This window comes from Topomyia yanbarensis, chromosome 3 (genome assembly GCF_030247195.1).
Source record: "Topomyia yanbarensis strain Yona2022 chromosome 3, ASM3024719v1, whole genome shotgun sequence".
NCBI lineage: Eukaryota > Metazoa > Arthropoda > Insecta > Diptera > Culicidae > Topomyia > Topomyia yanbarensis.
Window position 1 is genome coordinate 140290598 of NC_080672.1, and position 14755 is coordinate 140305352.

General features: G+C 41.6%; 2 protein-coding genes across 2 annotated transcripts; one reads left to right on the forward strand and one right to left on the reverse strand.

Annotated features, from left to right (window-relative positions):
* Positions 1 to 3312: 3312 nt before the first annotated feature.
* Positions 3313 to 13724, reverse strand: LOC131687247 (zinc finger protein 546-like). Its single transcript, XM_058971318.1, has 8 exons — positions 13523 to 13724; positions 13293 to 13412; positions 12354 to 13236; positions 12055 to 12266; positions 8821 to 8964; positions 8705 to 8755; positions 7285 to 8653; positions 3313 to 7220 (listed from the first exon to the last, which is right to left on the reverse strand). The coding sequence occupies exons 1-8, from the start codon at positions 13622 to 13624 to the stop codon at positions 6562 to 6564; spliced, it is 3540 nt and encodes a 1179-aa protein (XP_058827301.1). The 5' UTR covers positions 13625 to 13724; the 3' UTR covers positions 3313 to 6561.
* On the forward strand, positions 9852 to 12008 carry LOC131689243 (nucleolar protein 9-like). Its single transcript, XM_058974194.1, has one exon. It carries the CDS (start codon positions 10030 to 10032, stop codon positions 11929 to 11931), a length of 1902 nt encoding a protein of 633 aa, XP_058830177.1. The 5' UTR covers positions 9852 to 10029; the 3' UTR covers positions 11932 to 12008.
* Positions 13725 to 14755: the final 1031 nt, after the last annotated feature.

Below are 14755 nucleotides of genomic sequence, written 5' to 3' on the forward strand. Positions count from 1 at the left end.
AACGAAAAGCACTTTAGTTTACATCAAATCAGTTAAAGTGTTCATTGTTTTCTATTGTTTACTGCTACTATTGTTTGTTGATGACATTTTAAGCGATTTTGACGTTGTCAAACTGACCCCCATCGATCTGTGGAAAAACGATGATGCCTATTGTCAAACGCTGTATGTACCCACTGAGACGTCCAAAAAATTGTTTCAAAATCGTTTAACACGGGTCCAACGATGGACGTTCGTTGAACGGTTATTTGGACATTGTCCAAATTGGTCGAACGAACGCCCTTCATTGGACGATTTTGAAACCAACCGTTCTTAGAGGGTAGAGATAGGGATGCCAGTTACGTGAGTTAAACTCATTCCGGAACCGGTTCGGATTTCTAAATGGAGCCATTATGGATTTCAAATCAAATGCGTCAACCGATTCCGACGCAGAATCGGTTGTTGCATTTGATTTGGAATCCATCCCAGTAAAGCTCAGCCGGAATTGAACTGGAATTCTGGCTGGTTCCAGTTCGTACACGGGCTCCAGTGACACAACCGATTCTAACTAGAATCGGTTGTGTCACTGAAGCCGGAATACGAACTGGAACCAGCCAGAATTCCGGTTCATTTCCGGCTGAGCTTAACTGGGATACTGACTCCATCCAGGATTCCGAATGGTTTGACCGCCCTCTAAGAACGGTTGGTTTCAAAATCGTCCAATGAAGGACGTTCGTTGGACCAATTTGGACAACGTCCAAATAACCGTTCAATAAACGTCCATCGTTGGACCCGTGTTGAACGATTTTGAAACATATTTTTGGACGTCTCAGTGGAGGGGTCATGGCCTCTTGGCCACACTCTAACTAGAGTGCTCTAGAAAATCCAACCCATCCCTCTAAGAACGGTTGGTTTCAAAATCGTCCAATGAAGGACGTTCGTTGGACCAATTCGGACAACGTCCAAATAACCGTTCAACAAACGTCCATCGTTGGACCCGTGTTGAACGATTTTGAAACAATTTTTTGGACGTCTCAGTGGGCAGTTAAACTAGAGCCAGGGTGGCCAGACCTACCGATTTATCGGTAGTCCTACCGATTTTGGTCTTCCCTACCGATTCACAGACGACCAAGGCAAAACTACCGATATTTTGTTATTCCTACCGAAAACTACCGTTTTTTATTGATTTTGGACACATCCTACTCAACATTCATTTTTTGTGTTGGATTTGGTCTGAGATTTGTGTTCGCAGTATTTTACAATTCTATGTCAACACTACGTTTTTGGGACAACAATCCGGCCTACCGATAACTATCGATAAACTTTTAGTGACCCTACCGATATTAAGGAATTCTATCTGGCCACCCTGACTAGAGCACTCTAGTTCCCAGTTAAACTCATTTCGGAACCGGTTCGGATTTCTGAATGGAGTCATTATGGATTCCAAATCAAATGCAACAACCGATTCCGACTCAGAATCGGTTGTTGCATTTGATTTGGAATCCATAATGACTCCATTCAGGATTCCAAATCAAATTCCGAACGGTTTGACCGGGTTAGAGTGTGCCCAAGAGGCCATGACGTATCCAAACGAACATGAAATTTGACGTATTTCTATTGTGTATACTTCAAATTCCATGTTCGTTTGGATACGTCATGGCCTCTTAGCCACACTCTAACTAGAGTGCTCTAAGTTAAACTCATTCCCTCTAAGAACGGTTGGTTTCAAAATAGTCCAATGAAGGACGTTCGTTGGACCAATTTGGACAACGTCCAAATAACCGTTCAACGAACGTCCATCGTTGGACCCGTGTTGAACGATTTTGAAACAATTTTTTGGACGTCTCAGTGGGTTCCCAGTTAAGCTCAGCCGGAAATGAACCGGATTCTAACTAGAATCGGTTGTGTCACTGGAGCCGGAATACGAACTGGAACCAGCCGGAATTCCGGTTCATTTCCGGCTGAGCTTTACTGGGTTCCGGAACCGGTTCGGATTTCTGAATGGAGTCATTATGGATTCCAAATCAAATTCAACAACGTAGGATTTAATTTTTTATTACATTTGGATTAATAATTAATCAAACATTTCTTTCTACAGTTCACTTCATGAATCAAACCGTCTTGCTCATCATTTTATTTACAATGAGCGATCGAATCCGATTAAAGAAAGCAGACAGAAAACTGTGATCACAGAGAACAGACATCCATGATCGAACAAAAATATTTAAAAAACGTGTGTAAACATTTGAATTAACATACTAAAAACACTAGCGCCGCCACACCAACCTATCCCAACTATCCGTCAAATCGATTCCGGAACCGGTTCGAAATCCTGGATGGATTCTGCATGGAATCTAGCTCAAAGGAAACAACCGATTCCGACTCTATCGGTTGACGCATTTGAGCTGGAATTCATGCTGGAAGTCCGAATCGGTTCCGGACTAGTTTGACTGGGTAGAGGAATAATCGCTGTCAATTCTGTCGCACTCAGCCACAAAAAAACATGACGACAGTAGCGCACCTGGTTTAGATATCCAAACTACCTTCGAAACCGTTAGAGATTTTACACAAGTTGAATGCTGAAGATGGACGTCTGTTCTCTGTGCTGTGATGGAAACCGAACTAATATCTGGAACTGCTTTAAAATTTAAAAAAAATTCTATTGTGTGCAATAAACAACCAGACCGATGCTTAAAAATCATGTTTTAGACAATATAGTCACAGTTCTTGTATAGGACAAGCTTTATAGTTTTATCGCAGAGAACAGACATCCATGATCGAACAAAAATATTTAAAAAACGTGTGTAAACATTTGAATTAACATACTAAAAACACTAGCGCCGCCACACCAACCTATCCCAACTATCCGTCAAATCGATTCCGGAACCGGTTCGAAATCCTGGATGGATTCTGCATGGAATCTAGCTCAAAGGAAACAACCGATTCCGACTCTATCGGTTGACGCATTTGAGCTGGAATTCATGCTGGAAGTCCGAATCGGTTCCGGACTAGTTTGACTGGGTAGAGGAATAATCGCTGTCAATTCTGTCGAACTCAGCCACAAAAAAACATGACGACAGTAGCGCACCTGGTTTAGATATCCAAACTACCTTCGAAACCGTTAGAGATTTTACACAAGTTGAATGCTGAAGATGGACGTCTGTTCTCTGTGGTTTTATTTTGCCGTTTTTGTAATTTTCCTAAAGTACACATCAGTGTTTCAAAAATCACTCCAATCAGCATGCGTTGAAAAAACCATAGTTTGACAAATCAATAAAATCCATGATTTCATCACTCATGGTTTTTTGGCTCCTGAGAAGTGAAAACCGCCAATGAGTGAAAACAGGTTACTAGATTATAATTGCAGCATACAGTTTAAAAGCCCGAGCACAATTATGATTTTCAATTTTCATTTTATCAAGCACAAAAGCAAAACAAATCCTTGGTACAATTCATGGCGAAAGCTTCTTTTCGATAGACCTCGAAGGAGTGCCATTTTAGCTATAAGTCGATTTATATCAAAAGAACGCGCTGAAATCGTAGCGCTTTACATTGAAAACGATCGTTCAATAGTGAAAACTATGCGTGTTTATCGTAAAAAAATATGGCAGGCTCACTTCACCCTTTCCGGCGGATTAAATAAACAAAATTTTCGAATTTGGGGGACACAGAACCCACACGTTATACATCAAACCGCACGACCAGAAAGTAACTGTTTTGGCCGGAGTGTGCTCCAAAACAAGCGTCGGTCCTTATTTTTTCAAAGAGAGACCATCGACAACGGGCGCTACCGTTGGATTTTGGCGCACTTTGTCTGTCCACAAATGCAGAAAAAAGGTCTGAAAAACTTATATTTTCAAGAAGACGGGGCACAATGCCACACCGCAATCAAGTTCTTGCAGAGAAAATTCCCAGGACGCGTTGTCTCGAAAAATGATGATTTGGAATGGCCTCCTCATTCTCCGGATTTAACGGTGCCAGATATTTTTCTGTGGGGTTACTTGAAAAGTAAAGTGTATTCTAGCAAACGAACACAAAGCTAATATACGAGATGAAATTGCTGCAATTAAGCCCGATATGCTGTCCAATGTCATGCAAAATGCCCGCAAAAGAGCTGCTTTTTGTGTATCAAATGGGGGTGGTTATATAATCTACGTTGTATAATAAACCTGGTTTAAATGGCATAAAATATCCTAAAAAACTTGTTTACTTGTGAAAACGGCTAAAAATTGCGAAGTTGTTCAATGTGGTAAAAGGAAACATCCAGCTGGCGCACCCTGTACCTACTGCTGGGATAATTGAGAAATTACATACAAATCTTGAAGAGCTGTTAGCAAAATTTGAAATTAAATTCGGTCTATAAGCGGCGACAGAACAAGAATCACAAACCGGAGTGGACAGGAGGAGCCAAAACCAGGAGTGAAAACCTAAGAGTCAAAACCCACTTGGATTGCTTTGATTTTTTTACTCACTCCCAGAAACGTGCATAACAATGATTGGTTTCCACCGCTCCTTTGGAAACAGACTCCTTGGTGTGAAATGTGTGGTTTATTTGAAACACTGGTACACATAAATATAGCGAATGCAGTGGTCTTAATCATATATACAAGAATCGAAAATAGTTTTATGGATGGACTTAGATGCATTTTTTGCAGCGATTTTTTGAGTAACAGTGCATCCATTCATAAATAGGCTTTGTAGTACCTATGTATTGGTAGAATCAAAGTGGGATAGGTTGAGTGGAAATGAATCTAGTGGAATCAATAAATTGATGAAACGTAAATAATAAAACTTCGTTGCACTTTCATCTATCCATTCGCGTGAATTTGTTGCTAAGAAAGTTTTCGTCTCCTCAGCCTGTCATGGAGACTAGACAACGCAAAGAAAAACCGAAAGCTTTCGCTTCGCGCAACGAAAGCTCAGATTTCTATCATACACGCAACACTTGGATATACCTACACATTCGCCTCAAACAATAAACCCAAGCGAACGGTGTTCCGTGCTTGAATCAAAAAGCTGTTCCAGTACATCGTGTCCGTACACCAATGGAAGATACGCACCAAGCAAAATGAGTCAACGCTGGTGATGATGGGTGGTGCGAAAGAGACAACTAGTACCACGACGCCAGCCTCTGCTACACTGGCTGTGGGAGCATGAAGCGCAGTGCTCTGCTTGCTGTCCAAGAGTTAACTGAGCTTGCCCGACCAAATCTGCTCTTTAAATAGTCGATGGTGACGTCATTCATAGAAGCGTTGCGCGTTTGGTACATAAATCTGTCGTGCCAGACTAGGGAAGCGCAGCCTTCTGTGTGCAAATGCGTGGTATTTTAACTATGTTGAACATTATTTAAAATTTTAATGCCATTATATCAAAAATCTTTGGGTTTATCTATTGGAATCAACTCTTAGAAGTATTTCTGGGCGATATGCGCAAAAAAATGAAAATTTTTCGTAAGATGGCTGAATTATAAGCGTTTAAAATTGGACCACTTTTCGTTACATACCATTTTTGTTGAATTTGCAACGTGCACCCCCATATCGAAAACAAAGACGTAGTCCTACGTCAAAACAATTGTCGCTGGTTGGATTTTCCAGGTTTCAACAGTCTGTAACGATAATTGAGTTCTACAAGATGACGACACGAATGGACGCATGATGAAGTTTATGTTTGACAATTCTCGGTGGTTTGTTCACATTGCCAGTAGCGGGAGTGCGAGTGCAACGGGTGCTCACTAGGGTGCTCATCTGATACATTCAAACTCACGTAACTTCCATCTAAACAAACCACCGAGAATTGTCAAACGAAGTTCATCCGGCTCATTTTGTAGGGTTATGTCGGATGGTGTAAAACCTATATTCCGGCTCCAGTGACACAATCGATTCGATCGTTACTCCGAGGGGTGCGACGTCCGACAATATCGTTGATTCGATCCAACATCAAACGAATCGGACTAACAAAGTTGTTTGTCGGACGAGTTTTTCTGTTCGCAGGAGTAGACTTGTTGACAGAACCCACCGCTGAATTGTCAAACAAACGTCTAATGGATTGCCTAATTATGGTACATAAGCTGAATACGTCATATGAGCACGGCCACCCAAACTCATATATGCAACTATTTCCACAGTTATCAAGCAAGAAAACCTGGCGAATTTGTGTAAGAAATAAAATTTAAGCATTCTTAGTTTTGTGTGTATAATAATGTAATTACACCCAGTTAAGCTCAGCCGGAAATGAACCGGAATTCTGGCTGGTTCCAGTTCGTATTCTGGCTCCAGTGACACAACCGATTCTAGTTAGAATCGGTTGTGTCACTGGAGCCCGTGTACGAACTGGAACCAGTCAGAATTCCAGTTCAATTCACGCTGAGCTTTACTGGGCAGCTTTGTATTTTTAGGGCATAAGAATTGGGGCGTTTAACCAAATGATGATCGGCTGTAGTGTCTTCGACTAACGGTTTTCTAAGTGAATAAACAATGTGTTCAACTGCGACCAGATATTGCAGATTGACACAGTCTTTCGCACACCTCGTCGCTTTGCTACAATCCTTCGCGCATCGCTGTGTAGAAAATTGCTCACGGCTACAATTCACTCGCTCTGTGCATCGGGTTCGGTCTCATTTACGTTTTGCCGTCCTGGTTTGCGTCGATTGAATTTCTTTTTCCAGTTTTCATCAGTCGGTTGAACTAAGTGTGTGTACATCAAATGATTAGACAGAAAATGATCCTTGCTGTAATGCACTTCGCAACGGTCACATTGAAACACCTTGTCTGATTCGTCAATATGCCTCTCGTAGTGCTTAATATAAGTGTCACGCGTCAACAATCCTTTGTTGCAAATCTCGCATTGATAAGGATGCACCTTGGTGTGCTTTACTTCATGCTTGGAACGCGCTATGGTACTCCGGTACATAGATGGGCAAAATCGACAGGTATACCACGGTTCACTGCTGTGTTGGGTCATATGCTTCCGTTTATGGAAACTACGTTTGAAAGTTTTTTCACAGATCTCACATTTGTAACGACGCTCGTTTGAATGCGAGATCAAGTGCGAGTTCAATTTTTCGCGACTATCGAACGGTGCATTGCATATCTTACATTGATGGGCCCGGGGATTTTGATGTTTAAATAAACAGGCCTTAACTTTCTCCGGCGTTTTATACTTCTTCCCACACTCGGAACACGGATATTTCGCTTCCGTTTCGTGTGTTAAAAGATGCGTGGTAAGACCAGCCTTTTGTTTAAAACCTGTTAAGACAAAATGAGGTTTATTAAAAATGAACATGGCGAAAGTGAATTATACGATAAGTACCCATTCCGCAAATATCGCATACAAACACTTTCAAGGTGTATGATTGCTGTTGATGATTACGAACGTCTTTTCTGGTGTTGTACCTTCTGTAACAAACATTGCATTCGAATGGTCGCTCCACCGGTACACCACCGTCATGATATATCTTAGGCTTCTTGGCGTGGACTTCTTTTGAGTGTTCTTCTAGCTCTTCAGTCGAATCAAATCGCTTGGGGCAACCGCAGCACAGGAATGATTTTGGTCCTTTATGGGTTTCATAATGATTCATGATATCCTGCATAGTATGTCTCAGCGCAGGGCATTTGCTACAGTCGAAGCGTTTCCTGCTAGCAGCCATGACCAGATGCTTATTAACTGCAAACTGTGAGCGGAAATGTCGGTAACAACCCCCGCACTCAGCTTTATTTTTCTCTGAAGCTTTATTTTTCTCTGTTCTATTAGATTTATGCACCTGATCTTGGTGCGCCTTTAATTCGGAATTGGTTTCATAGACCAAAAAACAACCACAGCATAAACCGTTAGCAGTGGATTTTTCTACCGGTTTTGATTCACTTGCTGCAACTTCTTTAGCACTCTTCAGGGTCCGGACAATTCCATAGGGTGCCAGTTCATGGACTCGTTGCTCTTCGAGACTTTTGAACTGTTTGTAGCATACCAGACAATCATATTTTTTTCGCGGGTGCTTCAGTTGACTAGCTTTCTGTTTCACCTTATGTTTGTGAAATAGACAATGTGTGAGAAACTCTATTCGGTCTTCAAATACGGAGCTACAACCACAACATTTGAACAGATTGTCCTTATGGAATGTGCTTTTGTGTTCGTTCATATCCTCCAAGACACGAAACTTGCATCTACAGTATTCACACTGTATCGGCGGACGGACGTTGTTTTTACCAGCCTTGTGAGCTGCCACCGCTTCTGTACTCTCAAAATGTTCATAGCAGACGTTACACTTGTACTCGCTTCCTACTACTAAAATTGCTGGTTTATTAGTGCGATGTTTCTCGGCTGAATGTTTCCTCAGATCTTTCTTGCTTTGAAACACTTCATCACATGCGCAACAAGCTTGTCCATCGTTTGCGCTTTGCACCCGTCCATTAAAATAAGGTACAAGTGAATTTTCTTCATCACTTTCAAAATCCATATCGGTAAATTCATCATCTGATTCAAGCGAGATTGTTGAAGCCGAATCTTCGCTATCGAGGTACATGCGAAAATCGTCGTCCATCATGTCTGCTTCCGATTTTGGAGACATACTGGCAAATGTTACTTCAGACCGCTGAGCCAGCAAACGCAGATTATAAGCATCCTCTAGTCGGGTGTGACATTTCGGGCATATCAACTTCGAGTAAGAATCGTCCGGCGAAACCTACAAAGAAACATCTTTCGTCAAGAGCACACCATAAAGAAGACAACTTACCTCCAATCCACAAATATTTCCTAGAGCAACGAGTATAGGTAATTCTGAATCCTGCAAAACATTGCAAAGAAAAATAACATGCATATTTACAGCCACTAATATTTCAGATATATTACCGGCTGCTCCTTCGGAATTATATTTATAAAAGGATCAGAACCATCATCTTTGGAAAGGCAAATTCGACATACCAGTTGTACGTTGTGCATTCTTAATTTTATTCTAAAATAATGCTTTAGAAAATAACATATAATACTTAATTGCTCTGCTTATTTTTGTTCTGCTCTTAAATGAACCAAAGACGATGTTTAAAATATACGCGGAAAGAAGTATAATGATTTTGGCTGCTCGGGTTATCTCCGTTATCTCCCAGTAAAGATGAGCCGGAAATAAGCCGGAATTCCAGCTGGTTCTAATCAGCATTCCGGCTTCAGTGACACAACCGATTCTAACTAGAATCGGTTGTGTCACTGGTGCCGGGATACGAACTGGAATCAGCCAGAATTTCAGTTCATTTCCGGCTGAGCTTAACTGGGCATCAGCATCGCCCCAGTTAAGCTCAGCCGGAAATCAATCGGAATTCTGGCTGGTTTCCGTTCGCAATCCGGCTCCAGTGACACAACCGATTCTAGTTAGAATCGGTTGTGTCACTGGAGCCAGAATGTGAACTGGAACCAGCCAGAATTCCAGTTCATTTCCGGCTGAACTTTACTGGGGCTGTTTGAAACCAATGTTGTATATATAGATGTGGCAGAACACACGGTTTGCTAGTGTTGGCAACCAAAAATATGTAAACAATCCAGAACCACAACGGGTCGACGTCATAGCGTTCACACGATTCAATGGGACCCAGTTAAACTCATTCCGGAACCGGTTCGGATTTCTGAATGGAGTCATTATGGATTCCAAATCAAATGCAACAACCGATTCCGACTCAGAATCGGTTGTTGCATTTGATTTGGAATCAAGTTTGGAATCCATACTGACTCCATTCAGGATTCCGAATCAAATTCCGAATGGTTTGACCGGGGAGCGGAACGAACGGTATGACGAAAAAAGTCGATTTATTCTGTGATCACTCACACCACTCATATAAAATTCATCTTACGAATACCAAAGTGCCATCTTCGCCATATCTGTATATACAACATTGGTTTGAAACGACGTTCGACAGCTGACACGCACGTGGCTTTGTTTATATACTTTGGAAATTGCCCAAAAAAACGCTTATTTAAAAAAAATTTATAACTTTATTTAACACGATAGTATAGACTGTGAATCAAGCCAAGGAAGTTGTAGTTTTCTGTAAAGCCATTGCACTGACAACAATGGACGAAGAACAAATAACGGCGGCGGCATACAATGACCGATCTAGTTATGCAAAAAATCGGAACAAAAAACGTAAATCTGCCGGTAATCGTTTCCTCCAGAATGCGAAAGGATTTGGCCGGAAGCATAGTTTTGGGCGCGGTGCCGAGTTGGAACAGGAAGAATATAATTATTTCCTGGAAATTCTGGAGGCATTGAACGGGATGACTGGTGACGACACCGAAGAACGATCAACGATGGCAAACAACGTGTACGCGCAAATCAGAGATAAAGAGATCAAGGCGTGCTCCAATCAGCTGAGCAGTCGAGTTCTAGATAATTTATTAGGCTTTACCGACGAAGAGACGCTACAACATGTAATGACAGTTTTCGGAGAAAACTTTCGGGTGGTGTGCTGTGACAAATTTGCTTCGCATGTACTACAAAAAACATTATTTATAGCCGTTCTACGATGTATTGGCGAAATGCAAGTAGATGAGGATAAGGACGCTTCGGAATGTAGGAAAAAGCGAAAATCCGATGTTGGTAGAGAGATGGATTATAATCTAGTGATGGACTTCAGCCCGGGACATCGAAGGGTTTGTGGAAAGTTTGTGAAGAAAGTGGCTAAATTTTTGTTGAACAATTTAGAAGAGTTTGTATGGGATTCGTTCGGAAATTACGTCATTCGGCAGTGCGTTTCGAATCTAGCTGGCATCACCGAATTAAAAATTGGAAAAGGAAATTCGGCGGAAATCAGAAAGCTAATTGTTCCTGATAAGTGGTTCAAGTTAATCAACGAGTTTTGCTCGCGGCTGTTAGTCTGGCCTCAATTTCCAGAATTTCCATACAATGAGTTTACTTCAGTATTGTTGCAGAATATTTTGACATCGTTAGATCAAACGCAGGACAAATTCCAGATGTTGCAGATAGGCGAGAAACTACTGAATGATAGCTTCCTATTGAAAGACCCGGAGCAAGATCAAAGCGATGAGAGACAAAAACTTCCCAAAGTTTTTCATAGAGATAGCTCGATTAGGTTGTTGGAAGTTCTTGTATCAGTAGCAGATCCCAATTTTTTCAAGGATCAGTTGTACAAAAGACTTTTCCAAGGAAATGTTCTTCTTCTTAGCCAAACGCGAGCCACAAATTTCTCCGTTCAGAAATTTTTAGACTGTGTGTCCGACAAGCATATCCTTGAGCACTTTTTCTCCGAGTTAGAAGTTGGTCTGGAAGAAATTTTGCAGCTTGGTCACACCGGAGTGGTGGCTTCCCTTGCTAAAGCTTGTTCTCGACTAGCTTGCCAACAGGGAAAGTTTGTCAAATTGCTGCTGGAAGCACTGCACTGTTCCGATGCTACCGGTGTTAAGCTTTTGACACCGGTTCTGAATTTAATGCCTCCGGAGAAACAATCTTCCGTTCAAATACACCTGCATGGATCGTTAATTCTTCAGGCCATATTAGACTTTAATAAACCAATTAAGCTGGTAACGGCTATCTTGGAGACAAAAAATGACCAGTTAGCTAAAGTATTCACTGATCCGAAAGGGTCTTTCATCGTCAACGCGTTCATCGCATCGAAATTCGTCGGAGAGAAATCCCGCGAAAAGTTAATTCGTCATATGGAAGGATGCTACATGGATTTGGCACTCTCATCACATGGTTCGCGTGTTTTGGAGCTCCTGTATGAATCAGCAGGTTCATCCCAGAAGGAAGCTATTGTACGGGAATTATCGGAACGAGTTGCTCAGCTCAATAGCAAACCATGGGGAGTGATTATCAACCGAAAACTGAGGGTTGAAGCGTACCGACAGAATCCATCACAGTGGAAAAATTCTTCAAAGGCCATTGGAGGTCAGAGGGCAGAAAAAATCTTCGATGACATCGTTGACACGGGCAGCCAAAGTAAGAAGCGTAAGTAATTTGAATAGATTTCTTCCGTCACATATAAATCAAGTCTCCTATAAATAGAAAGTAAAGAAGATCCATACCCCAGCAATTTATTACAATACAAATGGTTATAACTGAATTATAGTGTGTTATGCGTCCGGAATTACCATTGCCGGCAAACCCGGTTCTTGTTCAATTGATGTTTGTTGAGTTTCAGGTTGCAATGAGCGTGGGCTGGATGAAGTGTAATTGTGACTTTTCATGTGTCGCTTTAGGTGATCACTTTTTCCGAAACGCCTGTTGCAGACTGCACAGCTGTACGGCTTCAAACCAAGATGGACAATTTTAACGTGTCGATTAAGGTTGCCTATAGTTTAGAATGAAGAAAAATTTAACAAAAATTTTTTGTGTAGTACTTTACAGAGCCACTGAATCTGATCAAATTATAACTTACCGATGTTAGTAAAAACTGATGAGCAGATATCGCATGTATATGACCGAGCTCTCGAGTGCACGTTGGCGATGTGACTTCTAAGTTCATGCATAGTTGTCTTTCGCAAACCGCAAAACGGGCAGGTATGATTCTTGATGCCTTCATGCCGCATTGTGTGCTCCTTCAACTTGTGTGACGTCGGGAACTTCTTGCCGCACAGTCCACAAACAAAAGGCATCTCGTTCGGGGTGTGGACATACTGGTGTTTTTTCAAAGCTCCATTGGTCGAAAACGTCTTTCCGCAACTGTCACAAACGAATTTTGTAGGGTCGGGCAGCACGTAATTCGGATCATGCGTTCGCAACCGATGACGCTTTAGACCCTGCCTTGTGGCAAAGGTTTGGCCACAACCCGGATGCTCACAGGGTATTGCAATTTTGTCTTCGGTGTGCTTTTGAATATGATGCGACTTTAAATTGTTCCATTTTGCAAAATCTTTCCCACATAGTTTGCATTCGAAAGGCTTGAGTCCGTCGTGGGTTCGTTTATGTGCATTCAAACGAAGCAGCACCCGAAATTTCCGAGGACATCGATCACAGCTGTATGTCTGCAACGGTTCTCTTGGTTCTGCTAGCTTCTTCAAGCTACCCCATTTTGCGCGCTTTTTATTCGGCTTTGAGGGAATAGTTTCACCATCTTCTGATTTAATTACATTTTCCGTTGGCAGCGATAAAGATTTTGTCGAAATTACTTTACGCAATGCCATAAGGGGCTTGTCGTCGTCGTCGTCATCATCGCCGTCGTTCTCGTTAGCTTCAAAACTTCCAGTAATCTGATCGTTTGTATCTTCCGCTTTACACTCCAATTCTACGTAAACGTAATCGTCATCCGGTGGTTCAAATTTCTGAAGTTTGAAGAATCTTATCCAGTCGATTAGAACTTATATTTCAAGTGTCTTACCACATCATGCAGTCGCCAGTGAACCTGTAGACAAACCTTCCGAAAACAGTCAAATTCTTGCAATTTGTGGGCACATTGACTACACACTTTCAGGCCACTCAGATCACTACGTTCGCGCAACTGAATTAAATAAACGAATGCAAAATTAGTATTATTCACACCACCCATACCGAAAAATTGACAAAGCTAACAACCGTTTTCCGGTATCAGCAACCCAGTTCAACACCGACCTGTATAGTTGTAAGATGATAGTAAATATTAACGTATTTCTGGAAATCCTCACATTTGTCCTGGCCAAGAAGACTTTGACCACATGCTCGACAAATTTGCATAGTTGTGAACTTTGAGCGTTTTTCTACAGATAAAATATAAACCACTTCCCAGCGAATCGCAGAAATCAAAATAAAAACAATGCTTCAGCTGTTTTTGACAGCTTCTGCCCAGTTAAGCTCAACCGGAAATGAACCGGAATTCTGGCTGGTTCCAGTTCGTATTCCGGCTCCAATGACACAACCGATTCTAGTTAGAATCGGTTGTGTCAGTGGAGCCCGTGTATACGAACTGGAACCAGCCAGAATTCCAGTTCATTTCCGGCTGAACTTTACTGGGTGGTTTTTTTACGACAGGTCTACACGGAAACGAAAAACTACCTAAAATTGAGTTCCTTTGACTCAATCTCGTGGTATCGTGGGGGAACTTAAAATTAGGTAAACCGTGTTAAAGGTAGTTTCCATTTAACCACGGCAAAAATTACAACTCATTGATAGGTTTTTTATACTCAAATTTAAGTTGAATTTACCTAATTTTGAGTTCACCCCAAACAACTCAAAAGTACCTTCCTCCACGAAAGACCTTGACTGAGTCGAATCTCTCTTTTTGTTTTTGACAACACTAATAAGTGCGAAAGCGACGCACAACTCAAAAGTAAGTTAAAAGAACTTATTCTGCAGGTTGTTTTATTTAACCGTGTAGGTAGCAAAGATCGAATTTGTATTGACCACCCACTGAGACGTCCAAAAAATTGTTTCAAAATCGTTCAACACGGGTCCAATGATGGACGTTCGTTGAACGGTTATTTGGACGTTGTCCAAATTGGTCCAACGAACGTCCTTCATTGGACGATTTTGAAACCAACCGTTCTTAGAGGGCACCCACCCAGTTAAACTCATTCCGGAACCGGTTCGGATTTCTGAATGGAGTCATTATGGATTCCAAATCAAATGCAACAACCGATTCCGACTCAGAATCGGTTGTTGCATTTGATTTGGAATTCATAATGACTCCTTTCAGGATTCCGAATCAAATTCCGAATGGTTTGACCGGGCACACGCTTACCAGCCGTTACCTAATTTTGGGTAGAATCCTACCCAAAATGGACTAAAGTGCATCTCCTCACTTTTGGGTAACAAGCTTTGAACTTAAATTTTGGGTTGTGTGAGGACTACCCAAAGTTTGGGTTACAG